Source organism: Acipenser ruthenus, chromosome 15, assembly GCF_902713425.1.
Source record: "Acipenser ruthenus chromosome 15, fAciRut3.2 maternal haplotype, whole genome shotgun sequence".
Lineage (NCBI taxonomy): Eukaryota > Metazoa > Chordata > Actinopteri > Acipenseriformes > Acipenseridae > Acipenser > Acipenser ruthenus.
In genome coordinates, this window is record NC_081203.1 from 31,717,124 (window position 1) to 31,743,580 (window position 26,457).

General features: G+C 41.1%; 1 protein-coding gene across 1 annotated transcript; it reads left to right on the plus strand.

The window, feature by feature from the left end:
- The first annotated feature begins 7,999 nt into the window (after positions 1 to 7,999).
- On the plus strand, positions 8,000 to 19,535 carry LOC131697619 (bone morphogenetic protein 4-like). The gene is made up of 4 exons (XM_058987919.1): positions 8,000 to 8,332; positions 14,202 to 14,324; positions 15,162 to 15,526; positions 18,330 to 19,535. The coding sequence occupies exons 3-4, from the start codon at positions 15,169 to 15,171 to the stop codon at positions 19,169 to 19,171; spliced, it is 1,200 nt and encodes a 399-aa protein (XP_058843902.1). The 5' UTR covers positions 8,000 to 8,332; positions 14,202 to 14,324; positions 15,162 to 15,168; the 3' UTR covers positions 19,172 to 19,535.
- Positions 19,536 to 26,457: the final 6,922 nt, after the last annotated feature.

A 26,457-nucleotide genomic window follows, 5' to 3' on the forward strand; every position in this document is an offset into this window, starting at 1 on the left:
CTGGTGGTCCTAACAGGTCCTCAGCGGTCAGTTCAGGCCGGATCTCACGCACTCAGGGAAAGGAGTGGGCCAGAATGGCACCCAATCACAGAGCGAGGCCTCCAGTTAGAATCGTCAACATAAACACTGTCAGAGAAGGAACAAAATGACCTCCAATTACTGACAGAATCAGAAATTAACTTTTCAGTCAGTCATCCAGAAAGATCAGATGCTCCCCCCCCCCCCACCCCCTCCATCTCCCCTCTCCCCCCCTCTCCCATGCCCCCGCTCCCTCTCTCCCTAGGTGCCTGGAGTTGTTTGCCTCGTACTAAGAGGAAAGTTCAACCTCCAGACCCTGCAGACGCTGCCTGGGGGACTCCCTGCATCAGGATGTCCTTGACTCTACCTCCTTTTCCGAATATAAACATATACATCTTTAAAGGTTTTGTTTGTCAGGAATTCGCATTAACGACCGACTAATCCAAACAAGATCCCTCCAGATGTCCTGAAATGCACAGTAGTTTGTGTTGCACAGTGTAACTGCACATGTAAAGGCAAGCATCTAAATAAATATTTGGTGTCTCTGATAAACCTCCTCTCCCATCTCTCTTTTTTCTTTCGTTGTGTCTCGGCCTCTTCCTCTCATGCACCGTTTCCTCCCTCCTCCTCCTCCTCCTCTTCTTGCTCCTCCTCCCAACCCCCAGAGGAATGTGTTTGACGAGCAAGCGAGTTACATCAGGGTAATCACAGGATTGGATCCTCTTTGTTATTTCTTAAAGGAACCCAAACTCAATCATATTAGTTATGTTATTGATTGCATCAGCCTTGTTTTTAATATATTTTTCACTTAATACTGTTTTTACTGAATTTTAGCATGTATTCTGTAAAGCAATGTATTTGCATCTATACTTTAAATATACTATCCATCGGCTGGTTTCGTAGACCCCCATTAGCACTAATGTTACTTTAGGTAAGGTAGTCCAAGATTAGTGTTAATCGGGGTCTGTGAACTAAGCAGTAAGTGTCTATGATTTAAGATAACCAAGCAATCAATCATTTCATTCCCAGTATGTGTTTGTCAAAAATAATTAAATCAAATTATTTTAAACAAAACTTCAAATAACATTAAATACAGAATACTGACCAAGAACACTAACACCATTTTCCAATTTCCATAAAAAATTATAAATACATCGTATTAAGATTTGGTTTGACCTCATTTGACTGTATTGCAGTTTCTATTTCCAGTTTAACTTCCGGTACATCTAGATGGGTCTGTCAATACCTGTACCTGTCTTCTTTTCAGGGCTGGTGTCAGCAACCGGACAACCCAGGCAAGTGCTCGGGGCGCACACACATTCAGAAGTAAAATTGCAAATCTGAGTAAATGTTTTATTTCTGTGCCAGCTATCCTACTCAAGCAGCCTTTAGGACTAGAAACGTTTAGTTTTCACTAAACTAAACTGTACATGTGCAGTGTAGTGAAACTTTTCAGATCTCTCCTTTTTTCTTTTCTCTTTTCCTGCTTGCATCCTATTCCCTTAGTCCCGCCTCTTCTCACTACCTATTGGCTTCCATCCTCCCCAGTTCTTTGTAAAGCCGAAAGCTATTGGCTGGTTTCGACATACAATTATACAAATGTGCCAATTAAAGACATTCTATAATTGTCACATTTCCGTCATGCTTTCCAACAATCAAGACTTTCTTTGACAAGCGTTTTGTCGAGCCTCATTATCATAATGTCTATTATTATCATAACACCTGAACGCCTATTATAATTATACAATTTTAAACCATCAAAAATGAAACCTCCCGAACCTCTGGAACCTGCAAATAAAAAGAATCAAAAACGAAAGGAAAAGGAAAAAATACTGTCAAATTTTCTATGTAAATAAATAAAATATTATTTCTGTAAGGTGTGTCTTCTGTTTTCTATTAATTGTGTTAAGTGAGCTACAGTAAAAAAGAAAATGCACTAAATACGTTTAGCGTATATATGCTCCCCCTTGCATCCATCATTGCTGAATACAACCTTGGATTTCACTGCTATGCTGATGACACACAAATATACTGTTCATTTCCCACTACATCAGAAATGGCATTTCCTGTTCTGTCTCAGTGTTTGAGTGAGATCCAAGCATGGATGATTGCTAATTATCTGAAAATTAATCCACCAGAAGACAGAGGTGCTGTTGGTTGGCTCCAGGCACAGTTTGGCTAAATCGCCTTGTATTAATATTCCTTTTGATGGTCATTTTTTGAATCTCTACAAGAGTGTGAAAAATGTGGGAGTCATCATGGATTCTGAATTGGATTTATCATGGATACTGTAGAGGCATACTGTACAGGGTTATTACAATTACAATCAGGCACTACTGATTATGAAAACCTTTCTGGAGGTCCATTGCCCGGGTCCCACAAAAACCTGGCTCCTGTCCTGCTTCTTTTCACCTATGTTCACCTTCCACCCAGCAGCGCCTGGATTCAGACCTGCTGGACTGGGATTGGACCCTGTGGAGTTTCTCTGCCTAACTGCAGCATGTTGTGACTGGGCTGCCCAGCTAACCCAGCTGCCTCCCTCACGGCTCAAGCATCCTGCTAATCCCGAGCACAAACCCGCACGTGGATGTTAGCATATCCCAACTGCCTGGAATTCCTGCCTGCCTCCGTGTGAGTACACACTGCGTTTTAAAACTTGTTGGACCCTTTCAAGTTTTATTTGAAAGTATGTAATTGCATTCTTGAAAGAATAACAGGCCCCCGAAGTGATTCATAGCGAGTATTAAGTGTCAGGGTTTGAAAAGGCACAGTTAACGCTCGCTCTTCCACTTAAGAGCTTCACAATGGGCTCGGATGTGAGGTGGCTCAAGGCTAGGGATGTGTTAAAATAACAAAACAAAACAAAAAGGACTACTGTGGCTTAAAGCGCTTCCCCTTTACTGGGTTATTGTTTGCACGGACTCAAGTTTGCATTTCAAGTCCCAAAAGAGTATTTCCAGATAGATAAAGATCCAGTCAGGATTTAGGTTGTGATCTGATCGGCTAATGCTTTAACACTGATTAAGTTAGCCTAAACACTTGTCTACTTGTCTTGGTTTGCTATAATATTAACTATGTTCTAATCCATAACATATCATCGTTTAGAACTGGTACTGTTAGCAGTGGTAACAAAATGGATTCAGGAGCAGCTAAGCTATCCGATCTACCCTGATGGGGGGGCTATAGGGGCCTGAGGCCTCAGAAATCCTTGCTTCAGGACATGGGACAGGGTACAGGGTACAGTGAGGGAGGGTCGGGGGGGGGGGGGGGGGGTGGTGTGGACCCTGATAACATCAGCGCTCCCCGGCAGTGCTAATCTCACAAATGCCCTTTTTTATTGCAAACAAAAAAAAACTTCCTCTGTTGCTTTCACGTCTATTACAGGGCAGGGAGCTGTCCAGACAGAGCCTGGACAGTGTTGGGTGAGGTGGGGGGGGGGGGGGGGGGGATCAGACTCCTTTCAAACAACGGCTAAGAGACTGAATTCAGTGCCGCCACCAGCTACCCGGAAAGCTTTTTTTTTTATTTAGTTGATGCACATTGTAAAAACTGAACTGATACTAAATCGGCTCATTTTCAGTGAAAAGCCACAGGGGACACATTGCAACTCCAAAGAGGCTCCCACTCAGTGGAGTGCACGGTTAGTCACTCCATCAGCTCAACAGGACAGGGAGTGCTGCATTGGCCAAAAATAAACCCCACCAGAAGTCTATTTGTTTAATTCGTTTTAAGTCTTCCACTGTTTACATCATTTAAATATGTCAAATTGTATTATTTGTGTTAAAATTCCACAGTGTGATTCAATGGGATAACAACAAAGGAGGAAGTCATCTTGAAATATATTGTCTGGCGTAACACATATTTACACCCCTTCTGTCTGGGGATTAGAAGGCAGCGTCTGGATATCATAAAGTATGCACACTAGGCATTGCTGAGCCCATTTCTATTTATTTAACATTATTATCTGTTCCAGTACAGAACAGGAATACCCTGTGATCTCTGCCTTTGTTCCCTTCCCGAGGTCAAAGGGTCGGCGTTGGGTTGCAACACAAAGATGATTTTTTAAAAGCAGAGGCTCTTTAGAGGTTTTTTTTTGGTCTTTTTTTCGCCCTCTGAGTTTCAAATTGTTTACTTTTAGTTTCAAGAGTTTACATGGGGATTAAAGTTGTTTGTCAATTCCGTCGCGTTTTTCTTTTTTCTTCTGTTTTTTTTTTCTAAAAACGGGTTTAAAAGAACAAGGCCAAAAGTTCAACACGAGATTTAAGTGTGGGAAAAAAAAAACCCTTGGTCGTGGTTGCATGCCTGAACTTTCTAAAGAAGACAAAGCTGCAGTTCCTGAGATTAACACTGGAGCGGCGCTCTCATTCCTAATAGGCAGAAGATCTTTAGCAGCACGGTTTGCACTTTGTCTCCAGCAGTACAAGCTTGGAATTCAGCCTGTGGGAATTTCACCACACTCTCCAATGGAAGACATTACTTGGGTAAGTGAAATAATTTAGAATTATGTGAAATGTGACACATAACTGCCCCTGACAAAAGTATTGGTACTCTAGCTATAAACCCATTGTTTACTAATTATCCCTGATTTTTGTCCCGTCTTCAAAATTATATTTTAATGAGGAACTTTGCCTGTAAGTGGAGAGTTCACTACCTTCACCAGCCCAGCATGCTTAATTATAAAGTAAATCCCTCTCAGCCCATCAAAACACTTTCTACACAGTCATTTCTAGACATCTTATATTACCATACTACTATAACTGACTTACAGCACACACACCAAAAAACATCTATGATGAGACATGTTCCAGAGAGCCTGAGAGCAAGCACAGAATAACTCTTTCTTGGCTAATCACCAGTGAAGAAGGTCCCCAGCAATGCAGCCTGCAGCCATACCACCATGAAGGGTAATCTCTTAGGATCTCAGCAGCTAAGCATGGCTGAGTCTGGTCATCACTTGAATGGGGGTCCTCCTCCAAAAGGAGCCAGGTGCTGAGGGGGAGCACTCTCTCCCTCTCCTTCACTCAATCTCTGCCTCCAGCAAGGTATGAGCTGTTGTCTTTCAGAGAAGGACTTATACCACAGTCCTGTCTCCTACGTGGAGGTTATGATTTAGGGATTACTGTCCAAGACACAGGTTGCTACATAACCGACCACTTCAATCCAACTTTCTCTAGACACAGAGGTAGGATATGCTTCAGAAGCAGCTTAATCAGAAGATATGTAGCATCTTTTTATACTCTGAGGAGTTCATAAATGAAGTTTACAGTAGCAGCAAGTTTAAATTCCAGCTTTGCTTGTTTGCTTCATTTCCCAGATCTTCATTTCTCTGTCTGTAACGAATAATGTTCCCTTTGTATTATTTTGTGTGCTGGAATACAAAAACAATGTGCTCTGGATAGCAGGTGGCGCACACAGTAAATACTGTTGACAGGATTAAAAGGTAAATTCAGCATTCCTTTGTGGCACCCCGACAATAGATTAAAATAATTGTTATTTTTTTAAAATATTTGCTTTACTGTACTTTGCATAAGGTTTAATAATGGAAACAAACAGCCAGTAAACCTTACTGCAAACACACTGTTCAGAAAGAGATAAAGATTCCATTACAGCGTTTCATTCCCAAGATCACCTGTGGCAGGGTATGTGTGTGTATGTGGCGGGGTCATCCCAGTGTCCTGACTAAATTCTAATACAAGAACACACACATCCTTAACCCAGGAGCCCATGAAACAACACAAGCAACTTTCTGAACAGCTAGTTGTAATAGACTCATGTGAAGAGTTCAAGAAAACAGTTTGGATGTAAGCAGCTTGGTGGTGAGAATGACCTGTCACATTCAGCTTGTTTCTTTAATTGTTGCCTGTGTGTTTCCTGCCCTTCTCTAAACATGTCTGAAGAGTCCTGGCATGATAACTTTGGACCTGGGTATTTTAACACATGGTTGGACAGATTTTACTAAGATCAAATGCTTAAGTAATGCACCTCCTAAAATAACACAATATTTAACTAGAAAGCTAATTTGCTGTACACAGTTTATGTCTTGTTATCAGTTTGGTAGCATTTACAGTTTGTTTTCCCTGCATTTACAGGACCAATTGTTTATCTGTACAACAGGATCAATTAGTAGCACTAATGACTGAAAACTAATCACACCCCCCCCCCCCCCCCACCCCCCGCAATTAGATACTGATCTGTACGATATTTAGTTGTTGTGTTAATCCATCTCAAAAGCAGTCAAATTAAAAAGCCGGGTCACTCAGTCACTCAGATAGTAATGGACCAGAGAGCAGTGGGTTTGAGCAGCTCAGTGGGCAGAGTTGCAGCTGCAGTCTAGTCTAAGTTACAGTGTGCTGACAGCAGTAGTTTCCTGTTAACCCCTGAGCAGTATGTTGATGTTACATTGAGGTTACAGTGTATTCCTTAATAAATACAGAACCAAAGTAAATAAACAACAGAAATGCCCAGCCAAGCTGTGTTAAGGATCCTGTGAGCTTTTCCTGTTTAAATCACAGCTCAGACTCACTGTAATCCATCTTCATGGAGCTTTTCACAGGCCCATCATGTGACCGTGGGCTGAAAACCGGCAAGATCCAGCCCTTTAGTTTTCTTTGCAGCCACTTTGCACGTTGTGACCAGTTTAGCAGAGGCATCGGGTCAGCTTTATCAAGGCTAGATTTAATTACATTTGAACTCAATAATCCTGCTAAGAAGAACCCTAAAAAATCAGTTAGGTAACCAGTTTTTATAAGAATGTGGTCAATGTAAAAGGAAAAACAAACTAGCAGGGTTATAATAATCCCAAAATATTAGGTGCATGCATGAACTCTAAAACTGACCAGAAAGTACACTATATTGAAAATACAATGTGTGGAACAAACTTTGCATTGGATCAAGAACTAAGAAAATCTGCCCCTTTTGCCATATGGGGAGTTCCGACTGGCCAGGTATCCAGATTAACTCAATACCTGTTTCTGTGTTCTCTCTCAGTTCAGGCAACAGAGCTGAAGATGATACACTGGGCAGCTATCGGATAATAGTTTCCACGGAAACACAACACTTAAGCAAATAGTGTCAGGGTAGAAGATAAAGGCTTGATCCTTTAACAATGCATGTCATTTACATAAAAGAATAGAATGGAATAGCAGTGATGTACTTATTGGCTTTAAACAGGGTTTTATTTCTTGGCTGTATGTAAGGTTGTCAGTGCTGTCTTTGACCTGTGTAGGAGTGGTCATAAGCGCCCCCTTGTGCTGGTAGACCAGAGGGAGGTGCACCGGGATCAGCTACAGGCTCCCCCACAGCTGCTGAGGTGCAGTCTCTGGAGGGAGTGCCCAGACATGGAGGGAGTCATCAAAACGTGAGAGGGCGTTACACACTGTATCCTAGTCAATATCCAGTGTGCAGGTAAAAGCCACCTCACAATTCTAGACGCTGCGTTCTATGCATAAAGCACTTGGTTTTGCCAGTGATGGGGGCACTTGTCGACTGGGCCCTGGGCAGGGACAGTATCATTTCACGCATAGAAGTGTACATTGAGTCTATTCTTGTTGTGCTGTGCTCGACCAGCCACGCAGACTCCAGGAGCTTCCCTACGTCATATGCAATGTTTCCAAACAGGTATGTAGATAGGTGGGTATACCAGTGACTTTTGCCGTCTTTACCTGTTTATGCCCAAGTACTGGAAAAGTCACATGTCCGTTCCGATACATGTACAGTTCAGGTCCAAGTCTGAACACCCCATAACGAAAGCAAAAAACGTTTTAGTTAACTATCATAAAGGGAAACGATTTAAAAAAAGTTTCTTTAAATCCTAGTACCACCTTGATTTAAAAAGAGAGAGAGAGAGAGAGAGAGAGAGAGAGAGAGAGAGAGAGAGAGAGAGAGAGAGAGAGAGAGAGGAGGGGGCTAGGTTTTTTTTATGAATGTGGTACAGCAGTGACGTAACAAGAAGAAAAGCATTCCTCCAAATTGTCTAAATTGGGCGGACGCATAAAGCTCGAGCGTAGCAGGCGCTGCGAGAGCAGTCAGCGAGTCGCTGGTGCGCAGGGTACAGTTCTTACTGCTATACTGGAAAGGTAGACAGACCACTCACTCGCTCCGCTGGCTCCATCAACCGCTCTCTTTTTGAGGAATTAAAGGAGTTGTTTCGTTCAATTTGCTGGCATGTTCGATTCTTATTATGGGCTGCATCCTTCGGGCTTGAAACGTCATTGTGGGCTTTGTTGTTTTTTTTTTTTTTTTTCCTGTAAATATTATTGCTTTTAGTTTTCTTAAAACGTTTAGCTGAGGATAATACCTGGACTTCTCTCCAATGGTAAGAGCGAGTTTTCTACTTAAATTGGTGTTGGATTCGTTGTGTATTGGGATTGTATGTGTACGTTTATTTGAATTAGTTTCCAAAGACACTTTTAAAAATACTTTTTTTTGTAGACTATACCGTTATTTAATATTTAATTAATTATCTGTATGTTGTTTCAAGTGAATGTTTCATTTGGGTGCTTCTCGTAATTTTCGTTTTATTTAAAATAATAATACTAATAAGATGACTCGGTGAAACTTATTCAGAATAGGCAACCTTTACTATTCAGAGTGAGTAATATGTGTGCTTCGGTGTGTGGGGGTTAGAGTTGACTTCATTAACAAACAACCTAACATAATAATAATAACTGACCCCAACGCGATTTTATTTAAAGTTAAAACATATACTTATTACATTTCATACATTTGTCTGAACCTTAATTTCCTATTGTTCATAATGAAGTACACACGGTTTTTCGCAGAGCCTGCACCAATGTGTTATATATAGTGGCCGGGTCGGCGAGGACTCAATGGCGTCTCGTATCTGACTGTGCGTTGAGACACCGGGGAGCTATCTGCTCACCTGCCTAGTGTGCCCCAGCCCAGGTGTGTAACCTTAATGCCGTGCGTTTACCTGCGGCCTCTCCGGGTTTTACTCAAAGCCGCATCCTCGTAATAACATCTGCAGGGTGGCGTTTCTTAAGCTTGCTGACACGTAATGTTAAGAAAGATGATCTGAAAAGGTACCTGCCCAGTGACTGATATATCAAGGACTGTGCTTTTCATTTGGACCTAAATCGAGAGATGTGAATGCCTGTTTGAAGAGGGTAGGCTACCCGTATTAAACAAAAGCGTACGCAAACAGTATCCTTATGCTGTTTTAGGATGAGACCTCGGCTGCACACAGGTGTTCAACGTGCTGTTGTTTATGAGCTCTGAACGATGACGTGCCTCGGCATAAGATTATCTACTTGTAATCTCGATTAAATTGGTGTTGTTTGGTATATGCGATGTTATGAAACAGTGCACCAAAACCCTAAATTATGTTTTTTAATTGGACAGAATGAGACAGACAGACAGATAGATAGATAGATAGATAGATAGATAGATAGATAGATAGATAGATAGATAGATAGATAGATAGATAGATGGATAGATAGGAGAATGCCATTCATCAACGACAGTGTACTGGATGTATGTTTCTTTGTGTGCAGTGTTTCAAATTCAGTTTTTTGCAATCATCTCAAATCCAGAAATTATAAACAGAAAGCATCGGGTGGTTTACACAGAGCTTTAATTCCAGCGGGTCCGGGGAGGGCGATTCTGGCACTAAGACTGTCCGCGGAGAAAAGGTTGCTGTTCTTAATTTACTAAACTGGCCTCCCCGCTAAGTGTAAAACAGACACGGTTGTGCTCTGGCTTCAATTCAGTGCCTCAAGAATCTAAAAAAAAAAAAAAAAAGATAAAAAGATAAAAAGTTATGTTACGCAGTTTGCAGCTGAAGCAGTTACTGAGAGCACCGAAACAATACTTTGTAAATCATCCGGGCCGTGTGTGACAGTGCCAAACCAGAAATATGTTGTTTGCTTTCCTTTTGTACGCGGTATAGCTAAAGGTAACAAATAAAAAAACAAATGGACTGTCTGCAGAAAAAACAAGGAGAGTGAGAGATTTGTACTTATAGGCTTCGTTTTCAAGTATACAAAAAAGGAATTTTCTTAAAGAAATATCGATATTACCCTTGATTAAAATAAATAAATAAAAAAAGCAGTGATCGGACTGTTAATGGATTCTTTAATTTTCTGTACGGGGTATACGAAAGACCCTCGAGGTCAAAATATCACATCACATGCAAACAGTTAATTGTTTAATACTCTTCAAATCAAATGGTAGCTTGCAATTAAAGCAATGTTACCCTGCGTAGTTTTGTAACTTTTAAAAAATATAAATATATAAAAGAAAATGTATTCAGTTTGGCATTGTTTCTGTATCCGTATTAAGCATTTAAACTGTGTGCTGTAAGGTTTGATTTATGATTTATGATCAGATGACCAAGGCAGGGATAGATGGTATTCCGAGATTATTAACACACTAATGGAGCTCATCCTCAGAGTGCAATTCAGATTGTCCAGTTAACCAATGCTGGTGCCAAACGAAAATTGTTATTGATGTGTAACACATACTCGTGCTTGCATGGGGTGTGAATGGTGTTAGAAGTACTGCGATTTAGCCACAAGTGTGATGATTTTTTCACACCCTTCCCTTAAAAATAAAACTACTGAAATCTAAAGAACATTACAGTAATGACATTTCTCGCCAGTTTTACAGATCTGTAAATGATAGAAATCTATAGATACAGGAGTGAGCTATAGGATTTTTTTCTACGAGTGGGGTAGTTATTTTATTCATTTACATTTTTACAGTATGGATGACAACTAAGGAATAACACAACAAGCCTGGGTGGAGTAACCCAGGAACTGCAAATTTTAAGGTTACATTTTGTCCTGTGTCTCTTATTGTACTTCATTATACAGGTGGGTTCGTAGTTACTATGGAACTACAGTTGTAATAACAAAATTAAAGTTTTAAGGAAGTTTGGGGACACTTTTTGTAATTATTGTTCATTAATTAAGTGTATTTGCTGTCTATTCACAGCGTATTCACAGTTCACTGAGGGGGACAAGACAACATGTGAAATGGTATTTCGTAACTGTGTGATCTGTATTGTATTAGAAGCGCTTTGTATACAGATCCATAAGGTTATGCAGTTAAGAAGAGAACTGGCACTGGCAGTACATATGCTTGTATTTGCAAGGCGAGTGGCTTCCGTTGTAAGACATAATTGGTGTTTGTTGTCTGTGATATTAATGAGGCGACCACATAAACAGTAATTCAAACAAGATGCAGTGTTGGCTCTGCAGCAACAACAAAGACAGTATCTGAAAGGATGTTTTATGTTTTCTTGAGAAAACATTTTATGATTTAATCAGCTAACCCAGTTTATTGACAGAGCCTGTTTTTTTTCAGTGCTTACTTTACATCTCAGTTTTTAACCCACAGAAGCAAAATAAATGTGGTGTATTTGATACTGTGTGTCTGAGTGTGTGTGTTTTAGGTGTGAAAATGAATACCATGTTTCAGTACAAATCTTCTATCCTTGTCCGAATAACAAATCGCCTTCTTGTAATAGTTTTAGAAATGGTGCCCAAGGGATTACCCGAGTTAGAGTAGAATTTGCTACATAAGTCTTGCGTGTCCCAGGTGGGTAATAAAGACCCTTTAAATCTGCTACAATCCTGGTTATGCTGTTGTGGATGGATTCTAAACACAGCCTGGCTAACACAGTTCATATTGCCTGCCCCTGTGTGTGTGTGAAGCAGTGTGGAATGGTTATTTAGAGCTCAATATCTCTAGTGCCAACAATGAATGGGCGGGGCCTGATTAAACGTGTGGGCGGTGCTCCAGCAAGTGATTGACATGTATGGGGTGCAATTCAAGAACTATTGCCAAAGGGAATGGACCCCAAGGTAGTGAGCACTGGCTAGCAAGATTGCAATATGCCTGCTTGGTCAGTGCTTGTGAGGGATCAAATGATTATGGGCTTCAAAATCATGGAGATTTTAGTATGTGTGGCAATTCTTTTAACTATGAACCTCAACAATTCTGGCATGTTCTAGAGTCCCAGACAAAAAATGTTGTGTTGAATTGCTTGGTGTGAACAAGTTGAGTCCAATAAACTCCCATATAAATATTGTTTGAGACAAAGGACAGATTTATTTAGCTTTTTTGTAAATTGCTCATGTGAAAAAGGGTTGTAATGTTTTTAGAAAAAAAGTTGTGCAACAAGACTTTTCTTTCAAGACTGCCTGTCCATACTCTAGAACTCTCTTTGTGATGTCATAATGTATTTTGTAGTGTGACGTCATGAATCAGTTTGCTCAGCACAACATCACTGAGCAAAACAGAGCATTACATTTAAGTTGAAATACAAAAGCAAAGAAGATTAATAATATTGAAATTAATACAAGTGAGTATATTTACTCAAAATCTACTAACCCCAAGGACCAGGTCGTTGCACACAGTGCAATTTACAACATCAGACATTAATCGTGTTAAAATTACAAATCTAATTCAAGCATACATTTAAGTCAATAAGTTAAAAAGGTTGCTTGTTAATAGCTTTGCTTTCACAAAAATTGTGCAAATGTCACTTTGGGGTAAATATCACGATCTGTTGCTAAATGTTTGCATATTGCATTGACCATGATAAATGATAAAAGCCCATTACATTGGGATGATGGCACATCCTTCATATTATTCTGCATTGCCAGTATAACAAGGCTTCGGTAAAACAGCACATTCTAAAATGGGCCATTTAGTTTGTGGTAAGTTAAAGCAATAGCTGCCTAATATCCTCCGATACAATCGTGTTTGTGATGCGAGGGTGGCAGCTATAGCTGAGTATCTTTAAGGTACAGGCACTGTGACGTTCCGTCTGATATTACCGTTCCAGGGATTGTCTCGCGCTGGGTTGTTTTCTGCACACGCTAATAAAGTTTCAACTTAAAACTTTTGTTGAGTGTTAACTTTTTTTTTTTTTTTTTTTTTTTTAGAATTGTATTAATAATATGATGGTTTTACTGCAAATCCCAGAATTCTCAGAATGTGTTCGGTCACAATTGCGCGTCTTGATTGGTTTTAGTTTAGCACCTGTTTGCATTGTATAATGTAGTAGTCTAACCTTTTGTGAATAGTCTAAAATGCTGATATGTTAAAAATATACATTTATATATGATTTATTAGACGTGCTGGGGGAAGTAATGAAAACATGCATCTTGAGAATACACAAATCTGCTCAAAGTACATTGCATGTGATTGCCACAGAATTGCAATCCAGTAGCCTACGCACCCTTTAGTCCGTCATTAACTACATATGCTGCGCTAGATCATTCTGCCCAGTAAAGCACGTGGGTACAGATGAACTTCCAAGACCGAAACAAAGTTGGGTTAATATTACATAGAAAGCTTTATCCAGGAAGGTCCCCCCCCCTTCCTTAAGTGTTTGACCACAGCGCAGTTCTAGCCAGGAGGCCGGGCTTTGAAGAATTCCTTCCCTGATCTCAAGCCATTAGAGACACATTATACACAGCCATACACCTGAGTTTGTTGTTGTAAGCTACCTGGCTGCAGGCTCGCTTACAATCTCGCCCCGAGTACTAACTACTCCGCATATTTCAGTAAAAGGCTGCAATTGCGTGCAGAGATTTGAATGTAAACGTACTTAATTGACCTTTGACATAACGAGTGTCGTGAAGCCAATAGCAGAAATCTGAAAATCTGCATCAAGCAGTACAAGCATAGCGCAGAGCAGGTAAATCCCAGACAAGCACTGTAAAAAGGGATACCTGTATGAATACATAGCATAAGCAGGGGGAGAATGGGACAATTACCTTGCAAACGAAGGGCGGGTGCAAAGCGCACATAACACGGAACTTCTCAGTCTCATACTTTGAAGAAAGAAAAAAAATGTCTAAGACAGTCAACATTTTTTAAACTATTGTTTAATAGCAGGTATAAATAATTAGTGAGCTGAAAATGTACAGTTTGTTTGCACTATAATGTATTAGGCACGAATAATTCTACCTTAAAAAGCGGCTGCAGAGGTACTGTAAACCGCCTCTTAACCTGGAAGAGCCGGTGAAACGCCTTGAACAATAGATCACCCTGCCGATGCGCACAATCTGTTTTCAGTACCGCACCGCACTGACGGGAGCGGAGGGCGCTGCTGGTGGGAATGAGTTGTGATTTTAAGACTGTCTGGGAAGATGACAGTGCCCTCGTCTCTCTGAGAGATCTCATTCTATTCACATTTTGGTTTCATGCAGGAACAGGTTCGCTCCAGCGCTCTCCAGCAACCCTTGGACAGCACCTAATCTTTCCTCAAGAAACGTGTCCAACTTTGGCTGCCGAGAAACATGGACTGTTTTCACATGCTCTATTTCCTGTCTGTGAGTAATCTGTATTTTTCATGTTTGTATTCACAGACTCCTATTAAATCAAGGTTAGGCGATACGTTATTATTATTATTATTATTATTATTATTATTATTATTATTATTATTATTGTTGTTGTTGTTGAGTTACTTGATCAATCAATCAATCAATATTTATTTTATATAGCGCCTTTCATAGTGGACCACCATATCACAAAGCGCTTTACAAGATAGTGAGGAACAATGCATAATATTTTAAATACAGTGAAATACAGGGCATAGTCCCTTAAATACAAACAGTAAAAAAAAAATGCAAATACATTAAATACAGGATGGTGCTGGAAAGCATTTCAACCGTTTGGGATCCGATCTACACGGTAGATCAAGGGGATACGCTCAGACAGACGCAGCATTCCTGTTAGATGCAGTTCACAGACACGTTTTCAACCTCTGCCTGCCCTCCTGAACATTTTATTCCCACTTCAGTTTTGATCACCGGGGCGGGATGGGAGGGAGGATTTATGAGGGCCTTTGAATTCCATTTTAAACAGATTTTAAAAACAAACAAACAAATAAACAAAAAACCCCAGCAGTTTAGTCTTTGAGAAACCAGCCTGAGATAATTACTAAGATAGTAAGCAGAGACCAAAAAGGCTAACAGGATGGGAGCTATCTGATTATGGGCTATTTAACTGTAAACAAGTTGGACCAAGTAATTATTGCAAAGCCAAGACGTTTTTAGAGGGAATCGTCTCTGCTGTATTACTGGGAAGATGTTTTGGGCTTTAGGGAAGATTAAATGGTTTTAACCGGGACTCTCCTATCTTTCTCTCCCTCTCTCGACCTCACCCAGAGACACCATGATTCCTGGTAATCGAATGCTGATGGTAATTCTATTATGCCAAGTCCTACTAGGAGAAAGCAGCCATGCTAGTCTAATACCGGAGGAAGGCAAAAAAAAAGCGTCAGAGCTGCAGGGTAGTCGCTCTGGGCAAAGCCATGAACTATTACAGGACTTCGAGGCTACTTTGTTGCACATGTTTGGCCTGCAGAGACGGCCCAGGCCCAGCCACTCAGCCGTCGTGCCCCGGTATATGCTGGATCTCTATCGTTTTCAGTCTGGAGAGACGGAGGAGGCTGGAGAACACGGCACGCCGTTCGAGTATCCAGAGAAGTCTGCCAGCCGAGCAAACACAGTGAGAGGATTCCACCACGAAGGTAATATTTCAAAATGAACGATTATGAAAAAAAAAAGGCTAAGGTGCTGTGTACCGTATAGCCTACATCCGCAATCGGTCACACTTTCAAAATGGTCTTGATGTTAAGAATGTAATAATCCGCGTGTGGATATGTCGTTGGTAAATCATGGGTTTGTGAATACATTATTAGATTTGGATTGCTGTCTTGTGTTCCCCCGCCGCTATGTAGCGCATACGTCTGTGTTCACTTTATATTGGTATTATTGCATGCCTGTGGGGCTTGCGTCACGCCTCGCGCTGTTAGGACTGCACTCCACTGCCCGAGCTTTGCGGGCTCACTTTAAACATGCCGCTTTGGTTTGATCGCTCCTGAATAAAATGCAAAATCCATAGCTTAATTCTAATGTGGTAAAGAAATGCATACAGTGCAGCATACCTACCGATGCTTTTTATATCAACTTGATCGACAATTGAATGCCTGCTGGTTTGGGCTTATTAATTTTATTGCATCAGTTGTATATATTCTTCAAGCACATTTCTGTGTGTGGTCATTGTATGTTAGAGGAGGTTTGACCCCAGTGCGATTAGATCGTGTTCAGAGTCGTGCAGTTACTGTATAATTCAGCCGGGGTCTAGATTGTTTTATATATTAGAAAATAATAATAATAATGTGCCGGTGTGGTATTTGTTTTAGATACCAAACTGAACGATGGAATTGTGTGTTTGGGTGAATATATATGCCGGCATTGTTATTATTAATAACGCGGAGTACTTGGAATGTAACCATACCATTATCTGATCCGGAGAAACCATGGCAAAATGCTTTTAAACCACCCCCATAGAAGTGTTTCCTTTTGTAATGGTGTACAATGAACAGCAGTGGTTACTTGTAAACACAAACACTGTGGAACGCTGCAGCCCAGCGTCAGAACAGCTTTGTAAGCTGAGCCAGGTCGCTGCGCGACTGTTTACCTGTCCCAGGTAAAACTACCCTCGATGTTATGGTAACGTTTAGGTTTTAAAACATGATCTGGTGTAATATTTATGCACTCTGGTCATTATTTTTAATGTCATACTGCTGCACATCATCAACGCGGTGAGATGGTATGCTATTAACAAGATTGTTTTCAGTGCTGTTTAATAAATTCATGTATTTATTTGTCTGGGGTAAAAGCGAAGTCTGTTGTGTCTAGGCATTAGAACACAAAGTGTAGTTTGGGGACAAGGTCGGCAGAGAGGGAGAGCGAGAGCACCATGCGAATTCTCCTGGGGGGAAGGGCTGTGCATTAGTTTTAATGGAGTGTGTCTAATAGATAGGAGAGTGTCTAGAAATGCAGGCAGACCACCCTTCCTTGTTGAGCAGGATCCAAATCTCCCAAGTGGCTCAGATTTACAATAAAAATGTTTTGGGTTAAGAGCAAATATTATCATTTCGCTGGGAAACCTTTTGACTATGTAAAATAAAATCACTCTTAAAATCCTATTCACAACAGACTGCGGTTTATAAAGGGAGTATCCTGTTGAGGTGTTGATTTAATAGAAGTAATCTGTTCTTGGCTAAAAGGAATGCACTGGAAAATTAGACCATTGTTAAATTTACAACTAACAACAACATAAAGGGAATTCAAAATAAAAAAGTAAATTAGTGTAAAATAGTGGGGTTATGACATGGCATGCAGATGACACTTAAACCTGAATCATACACATTCCTGTGGGGGAAAATATAACATGGGCTGTCAAACCCATTTAATGCCCCTTTCATTTGAACAAGAACACGTCAGTGCATACAAGAAGCACACTAGTTATAGTCAAACAATAGGGTCCAGTTCAGAAAGTAACAAAGCAGAGTTGACAGCTGCTAATATGGCCCGATTGCTATGATGCTCACCAATCAGAAAAAAAAACAAGAGTGTCTGTGACTATGCACACAGTTATGGGGTATATAAAAAATAAACTGCACTGCCACTACTAAGATAATTAAGATACTTTGTGTGTCAAGGTTATGAAAACTAAAATCTGTAACTGTGCATGTGAATCACAATTGCCTTTAAAATAGTTCAACAGTCGATATGCAGTCATGCTGCAGTGTGAAACACCATTCACTTACTGCAGGCATAAACTGTTGAGCTTTTGCCCCAGTGCAAAGTAAGCAAACAAAAGATTAACTTAATGTAACATAACTGGGAAAATAAACTGCGACATGCTGGAGTTATTTATTGAATGTTGTGCCGTCAAGTTTTGTTTTCGTTTTAAAAAACTGTGCTGTGTAATTTATTTTACAGTCTGAGGTTTTTCTGAAGGTTATGGGAGGTAAACTCAGCTCCATATGTTTCTTTATCTTAAAGGATGGGATTAGGGTTATGGGGCTCGGGTTGGTGTTCTGTAAATGCTAGCAGCTGCTGCACATGGAATATAAATTTAGCCGTCAAACATGTAATTTATATTATGCGAGCTGGCTTCAAATATATGGTTTAAAAAAAAAAAACTTTAAAAATACATAAGCGGCTACAGTTTTTCCATTGTATAGCTGATGTAACGAGTTTCAACGGCACACCAAAAAGGCTGCTGGTTCTGAAGGGGTTAAAATGCTGTGTTTTGGAATCTTAGCTGCATCAGATGCATGCACTAAGATTGGGGCTAAAGTTGCTTCCTTTTTAATATATTATTAGTTTTATTATTTATTTTATTTTGTTATTCATTTTAAAGGTCTTATTTAGCATGCATGTGTTGCAAATGTAATAACTGCACTATTAGTGTACAGAGAATGTGCCTGTTTGTTGCTGTTGAACCCTGGACTGATCTCTCCTTGCCCCCTCACACAGAGCACCTGGAGCGTGTGTTGGATTCGACGGCTCCACTCCGCTTCCTCTTCAACCTGAGCAGCATCCCAGAGGACGAGGTTCTATCATCAGCAGAACTCCGGCTGTACCGCCAGCAGATCGAGCGGGCCGGGCTGGGCGGAGAGGAAGGGGGCTTCCACCGAATCAACGTCTACGAGGTCCTCAAGCCCCCCCAGACGGGCAATGGGCAGCTCATCACACGGCTCCTGGACACGCGGCTGGTCCACCACAATGCTACGCGCTGGGAGAGCTTCGACGTGAGCCCCGCGGTCCTGCGCTGGACACGAGACAGACTGCCCAACCACGGCCTGGCCCTGGAGGTGCTGCACCTCAACAGCACCCCCACGCAGCAGGGCCAGCATGTGCGCATCAGCCGCTCGCTGCACCCAGGCGCCGCAGAGGATTGGCCGCAGCTACGCCCCCTTCTGGTCACTTTCAGCCATGATGGAAAGGGCCACCCGCTGACCCGGCGGACCAAACGCAGCCCCAGGCCGCGGGGCCGCAAGAAAAACCGGAACTGCCGGCGACACGAACTGTACGTGGATTTCAGCGACGTGGGCTGGAATGACTGGATAGTGGCGCCCCCTGGCTACCAGGCTTATTTCTGCCACGGGGATTGCCCCTTCCCCCTGGCGGACCACCTGAACTCCACCAACCACGCCATCGTGCAGACTCTGGTGAACTCAGTGAATGCTGAAATCCCCAGGGCATGCTGCGTGCCCACGGAGCTCAGTGCAATCTCCATGTTGTACCTCGATGAGCACGACAAGGTGGTTCTCAAGAACTATCAGGAGATGGTGGTGGAGGGATGTGGCTGCCGTTGAGACTTCACACCCAAATCCTTCACTTGGACCCTTATTTATGACTTTTATGTGCTGATGTTTGTTTGTTTTTTTTGACAATATGATCATATATTTTGACAAAAAAATATATATATTTATAACTACATATTAAAAAAATAAAAATGAGTTCTTATTTTAAACATAAATAAATAAATAAATAAATAAATAAAAACTGTACATCATCTTTTTAACTGTATATTAGAATTGTATACGTTTTTTAAGAAAAAATGAGAATATAGTTAAAAAAAAAGTAATGTTAATATACTGGTGATATTTATTGTTTTCCTATATATACGTTATGGAAGTAAAATAATAATAATAAAAAAAAAGGTCCTTCCAAACTTGAGCAGGTCTGAACACAAAAATTTAATATAAAAATGGGCAAGGCTCACTGCGATTTTGCTCTAGGGCATTACAAAGTTACAAAGGAGGGAAAATGTGCAAAATAATTACCTGAAATACAAACTACATCAAGCTTGTATATCACTGTTAAAACAGTAAAATTTCAAGAAACATAGCCATGTGTTTTTTTTAAGTAAATATCTGTAAATATTCTGAAAAGATAGACTAGCTTGAAAAGGAAAAACTGTCAAAAATGGCTTTTATTGATAAAGTCATAACTCTGAGATGAAATTAGAAGATTTCCTCCAATAATGACGCAGATTGGTTTTTGTGTGTGTGTGTTGATGTGTCAGTTAGACCAAGTCAAGACTGTCCTTATTAACAAGTCCTTTGCCAATGTATGCTTCACACACCCATACTGGCACTAATCTTGGAAAACATCATTATTTTAGAAAATATACCCATTGTTCAATTGGAAGACCATGCATTTATCAGAATCAATAGAATACATTAGGACCCCGGGTCGATTTCATTCCAGTGACATCACAGGGTGTTACGTGCCACAGAATCAGAGAGCTCGCCAGTTAGTTTCAATGCCTGTTGATATTAAATGGTCGTTTCTTTCAGTCTCACGTTTCGTCCGTCTCCACGCAGGAATCGAGTGATGTAGCCTATTGGTGTTTGAGGCGTGCAGATTTGGGCTCTTAAGAAAGATCGGGTATCACTTTACAGCGAGTTCTGGGTATTCATATGGAAATGCATATTGAATAAAACATATGCATTTTCATTCAAATTCCTTGTAATCTCGCCGCCCTTGTGTATACCAACTACCGCCCATTGCAAATAAATAAACATCATGCGTAACACTAATGCGCGTACGTTTACCAGAAGCTATAGTCTGTATAGTTAATTCATGGAAAACAGACTGTAATAAACACGTAGTCCAAACGGCTTCACTGTTGTGGTATTCTCCATTTTATTGTATAATATTTGAACACTGAAATGCAACACACTTTTTTTACACCTGTGTTTGTTGCCTGATAGATCACGCAGTTAAACCGAGCATTGCATCCACTTTTTATTTTTATTGAAGTCCTGCTAGTGTACTCAGAACCCCTGCATGTGTTAGTTTGTGAGCATTAACTACATGCTAAGCGCTCTCGGATCCATCTGAAAGGGGTGAGAAGTGGGCTCAGTCGTTCCACTCTGAGATTAATGGTTTTATTCGGGTTTGATCCCATTGTGATGAGCGGGATGAGTGGCGGCGGGACTGGGAGTCGGAGACAGGACCGGTGTTAAAGACATGTTAAACACCTGGGCGTCGCGGCGACTCAACCCCGCGGGAGCTTCAAAGGTGCGCCTGCCTGCCTGACTGTCTCTGCCCCATTGTCTTCTAGAAGCACCCTCCTTAATGAGTCATTGACGATATCGGGTGCTCAATAACGAAAAGGTTACATTCAGAATATATGCACGTGTCCGACAGTCAGCGGAGTAACTCACAAAATCCACGTTTTATAAATGAAATACAGTTGTATCAGCCAGGATCACCCAGAAAACTAACTAACTAATATTTTATTTGGTTTGTAGTTTCTTATAGGTCTACAGTTTAATATTTAAAACGTCTGATGGAGAATTGACTGTAGGCTTATGTATCTAAAGTTTCTAAACCGTGTGTCTTATTAAAAACACCACCTGATACATAACCACACATCATTGTGTCTTATTAACACACTATACTAACACATTCCCTTTGTTGTTGTTACAATGTACAATTCCCATTTAAAATAGGTGGTAAGTTACATTTGTGGGTGTGTAGGTAATTGGCAGCGTTTCCTTCACTTCTCTGGAAAGTTACGTGATACAATTGGTTTATCGTCTTAAAACTATTTATTAAACAATTAAGCTGTGCATGCATGGGAAATATGCTCATCATAACAGAGCCTCTGTGTCGAAATTAAAGGAATGGGTTGAAAATCAAACCGCCAATTACCTGCGGATTTTTGACGGTTTAGCCAGGGTTAGCAATGTAATAGAAGGCTACTCTCAATTGGTTGTCTGATAAAATGAATTAGCGAGGAAATGCGGTTATTCAAGATAATTACAAGCAGTCTTGCTAATTCATCTCCACGCTAACCCATTGCTTAACTCTGTTTTTGCTACAGATTTAAGATTTGTTTTTGACAAAAAAAAAAAAAAAAAAAAAAAAAATCTCAAACACAAAAAAAAAACGACAAAGATGACAGCAGGGGCGCTCTGGGGTGAGTTGAAACTATTACGGGTGTACATTGTATTGTACTAAATGAAATAACAGTATTAGTATACGATATCATTGTATTTTCTGCAGTTTTTTTAAAGATGAATTTGTTTCCATATAAATTGGATTGGCACTGGCCATCAGAGTTACTATGTCCAACTTTGCAAGAACTGAGTGTACTTTCTGATCTCTGCTTGTTCCCGTGTACCTCTGACTGAAGCAAAGGTGGACTTGCATCATAGCCGCAAGGGAGCTCTTTGATGCCTGACTATGTCAAAAAAGAAAGAATTTCATTTTGAAGTGGCGATAGGCTGAAGGGGAGTTCTTTTCAGTTGTTTGACGGCGCAATTACACCTCTCAAATGATCTCTCTGCGTTTCGATAACATCAGTGAGCTATGGTAATTTGCTCTCCCCGCTCAAGGGACGCGCACGTTGATTAAAACGCTTGGGGAGATACCAGACTTGTCATCATAACCTTTTCCTGTAAATTGCAGGTGAGGTGCACATGTTAAAGTTCTTTCTAGCGGAGAAGAGTTTCTTCAGGCACACGATTTCATTTTATGTCCGAGTCTGTGTTTGTGTGTTCCGCATGTCAGGAATGCCTGACTCTTAAGTAAAATGTAGCTTACAACACACATGATAGTAAGTGGTGTTTTTGTGAAGACAATAACACCACACTTATAGTGCAATCAATACTAATTTACATTTCATTGAAAGAACATCATATTCGCAGCTGGAGTCCACGTGCCATACAGACTGCCCGACATCTCTGAAAGCGCTGTATGCAGCAGGTTGCACGCCCGATTCATTTGAGACGTACCTAATTAACACGGTGCATAATCAGGGTTGTGTTTGGTTCAAGCTATATAGGCCAACGGTGGGATTAAAAAAAAAAAAAGATTTGTAATATAGTTATGTTGCTCTGAAAGACAGCGTATCATTAATAATAATAATTTAGAAACATCATAATGCAATAGCACATAATGAAGTACTAGTCTGTTGCTAGGAATACATGGAGTTTAAATTCCCTCTGTATTTCAGATTGTTTGTGCTAAACTTTGTCACATTTGATTACGTGTGTTGTGAGGGAAGCCTATGTTGCTGGGGGTACTCTGAAATATACCCCACTTTAGCAGCAGGTCACTATGAAATGCTGTTTTAATTGATTTACTTTTGTTTTCTAAAGAGCATCTCTTTATCATGGGTTGAAGGCCATTTTATTCGAAGCAGTGCAAGCAGGATTTAGATAGTGGGGTTTTGTGATTTAAATGCAATTGACTATTGTTTCTCATAGAGAGCCATTGTTCCCTCAGCAATTGCAGGAGACTCATTAAGAGACAGGTTTGTTGACACAACCCTGCTAATTGGGGGGGGGGGGGGGGGGGATTTAACCCTTTAAGCACAACTTTGCTTCTGTTTGACTCTGCTTAAATTTTCAAGAAAGGTTTGTTACTGTAACCTCCTACCCTCCATGAACAAGTTTTAAAATTACAACAAAAAAACCTCAGCTTTATACAATTAAAAGAAAGTGTAACATTTCGCATAAGGTGGCTTTTAATATAGAGCTCACTACCACTGAACAGCCAAACAGTTTCGATGTCTGTGTACAACATATCTGGGGTCGCTGCTGAAAGCCTGGTCAGACGGGACTACGACCACAGAGCTCGGCTCTAAACATCGGAAAATGTGCTGGTGTACCCATCTCTCTACAGCAGAAAAGCTTCAGCAACAAATAAGCAGCTTAATTCTCCACAGCTAAAACTTCCAGTCTTTATCTGGAATTGAGTTTTGTCAGCAGTAGGTTGAGATAAAAGAAGTGTTTTCCTGCAATGCACTGTTTGTTAAAGAGCCCCTGTTGTTGGGCGCCAGCGTGTGCGGTCTCTCAGTAGAACGCTTTTCACCATGAACCCCGTTATCAGTGGTGCTCGTTGACAGCCAGTGTCGGCAGAAGGTCAGAGTCCCGCTCCCCTCCTGTCACTCCGAGCAGAGCGTGGATGAGAGCCCTCCCAGTCTTATCTGCGAAAGGGACTGGCCTGCAAGGGGAGGGGAGGTGGTCTCCGTCACTCCAAGACACTTCCTAGCAGAGGGAATGGCAGCTCTCCTTGTCTGCACTGTGAGTGAATGTGGAGTGCCGCTGAAGACCATCTGCTCCATGTTATTGGGCGGGTACTATCTCCACTTCCCTGTCATCAGTCGGCTCATCCACATCTAGATTGCCACGCTCACAGTGGATACACTCTGCTTTTAATAACCGTCTCTCCGACTCTGCCTGCTGCTCACAAGATGCTTTACATTAGACCAGTCAGACGGGGATCCATACTGCATGCCTACTGAAAACAGCAGTGGCTGGTATAGCACAAGCAGGCACAATGTGAGAGAGAGCCCATTCTCTAACAAGCCATTCCTAAGCTGGAGACATCCTTACTGATAAGTGCATGTTGGCTGGGGTGGGGGGGGGTTTGGGTGCGTTGCAGACAGTATAAAAAGCAGAATGTTGGATCACGTCATGGTGTGGGGCTTGGATTTTTGGGTTCAGCTGCACATCCCACCCCCTTGACACACACCTCTCTGTATCCTCCTCTCTGCACTGTCATTATAGGCCAGCCAGTAATTGCACAGAAGGGCCTGGTATGAGCGATGACCCTGCTGTAGCCACGTCCTCAGAGTGTTTGTCAGCCTTCAGGTATTTCAGGGGAGGCCACTGTCTGGGGAAGGGCAGTGCTGTCTGTGAGGACAAGACAGACGCTCACTGCTCTCTGTCTCATTGTCACATGTTACCCAGACACAACAAACTTGCAGGAAGGTACTTTCTCAATCCCAGCTCTCCTATTTCTTCCTGCCCTCACTGCAAAGATATTGTGCGGTACCAGCAGGCCTGCTGGCTTCAGTGTTGTTTTTGAAGTGGGCGTGACCCCTAATTAGAGACTTTTTCAGTGCAGTAAAAATACTTTTAAATGAAATGTGGTTTTAAAAGCACAAGGTAAGGGGAGTAGTTACAATAAGTGTAAAGAGTTGACATTGACATCTTGGGAACCCTTCAGTAAGGAGGTTAACCCAGTCAATCAATCAATCAAAACCTTTATTTATCCAGATGAGTCAATTGAGAACAAATTCTCATTTACAATGACAACCTGGCAAGAGGCTCACACAACCACAGCAAACAACATCAATCACAATAAATGAGGAGTAAAAAAAAAAAGCAAAAAAAAACAGTCAATCATAAAACATCTCTCAGCAGCAACTTAGCAGGCGCAGCAACCTCAAATATGAGTTGTTCTAATTTGAACTTTGGTTAAAACTCAGTCCAGTCCATTGGCTGCTGCAAACTGAAATGAATGACAACCAAAAACTGTTGCTACCCTGCATGGGAACAACCAGTTTAATACAATGATTGGATGTGGTCTTTCTGAAGGACAGGGCCTCCGAGAGTCAATCCCGCTGCAGCAGGGCTGGCCAGGAGATGAAACGGGATGGCTAGTGCAGCTCAGTCCCTTGCTTTCATTTGGAAATCTTAATTGAAGAGCATTCCAGTCATCCAGGTGGCACACCTGTCCGCCAGCCTTGTATTTACAGTGAGCCAGGGCTCTTTGTAGTGCTCTGAGCAGGTGTGCGCTGTTAACTGCTCTGCCGCTCGGACACACCGGCGCTTCTCATCAGTGACAAGAGGAATTTCACCAGCAGACAAATTACAGCTACGAAGTCTACTTTCCTTGTGTGTGTTTGTTTCCCACCGTAAATCTCCAACAAAGAGGTTATTGTAGCGATTTAAGGCAATTAAATGCTCGTAAGGGTCAATTGTCAGAGTCCATTTCCCTCAGTGTCCAGATTACACAGAAACGTCTCTATTTTAGTTTATTCTCTGCATAGGGGGATCTCTCTCTGTTAACCATGCTATGCACCAGGCCTTGATGGCTTAGCTGTTTGCAATCCTTATTGGTAGTTTCAGCTGCAGGGGTGCAACTTCCTCCCTCGCTGAGCCGCTTTATCACTTTTCCACTCTCTGAACGAGGCAGACAAACTCTTGCTACTACATGCAGCAACAGGAGGTTATTAATATGATCTACAAATTCCACTGCTCCACTACAGTTCAGCCGCCAAACCTCTAAATAACTTACAAGGATATAAATATGAAAAAAACACACTATTTAAAAAAATGTGTTGGTGATTACACCTTTAACTTTCCAGACAAAAATGGGTTTCCCAAAAAAAATTAAAATTAAACCAGTCAAAAAAAGACGCAAGACCAATCAATCGATTGCCCATTCACTATGTGCTGTGACACTTCCATCTTGTCCAATATTAGTTCTAAAACCACTTCAATCAAGCAGGACAGTGGCCTATAGAATATAGGAGACATAAAGAACTTGTTAATAACATTAATAATTATTTTCTAGTTTTAACCAAGGCTGTAAATCTATGCTTAACAAAGGAACTGTAACTCAAAAGGTTGTGCTGTATAATCATGCAAAAAGATGCACAAAAAATGCAGTTAATGCTTTGCTTGTGTATATAATCCCAATAGAAGTATAAGGGTTTAGAAATCCTTTGAAGTGTACAATAAAAAAGAAAGCCACATGAGAAAGGTGAATGGGGATTGTTTGTGGGAATGTGGCGAGTCTTTGCAACAGGAGGACCAGGGCTCTGGAGTCTCAAAGAGCTGAGAGGATGACC

Bases quoted from the DNA above. Each gene is read 5' to 3' on its own strand.
- LOC131697619 (XM_058987919.1), top strand. From the start codon at position 15,169: ATGATTCCTGGTAATCGAATGCTGATGGTAATTCTATTATGCCAAGTC. The intron at 15,527-18,329 runs GTAATATTTCAA...CCCCTCACACAG, and splicing joins GAGAGGATTCCACCACGAAG to AGCACCTGGAGCGTGTGTTG.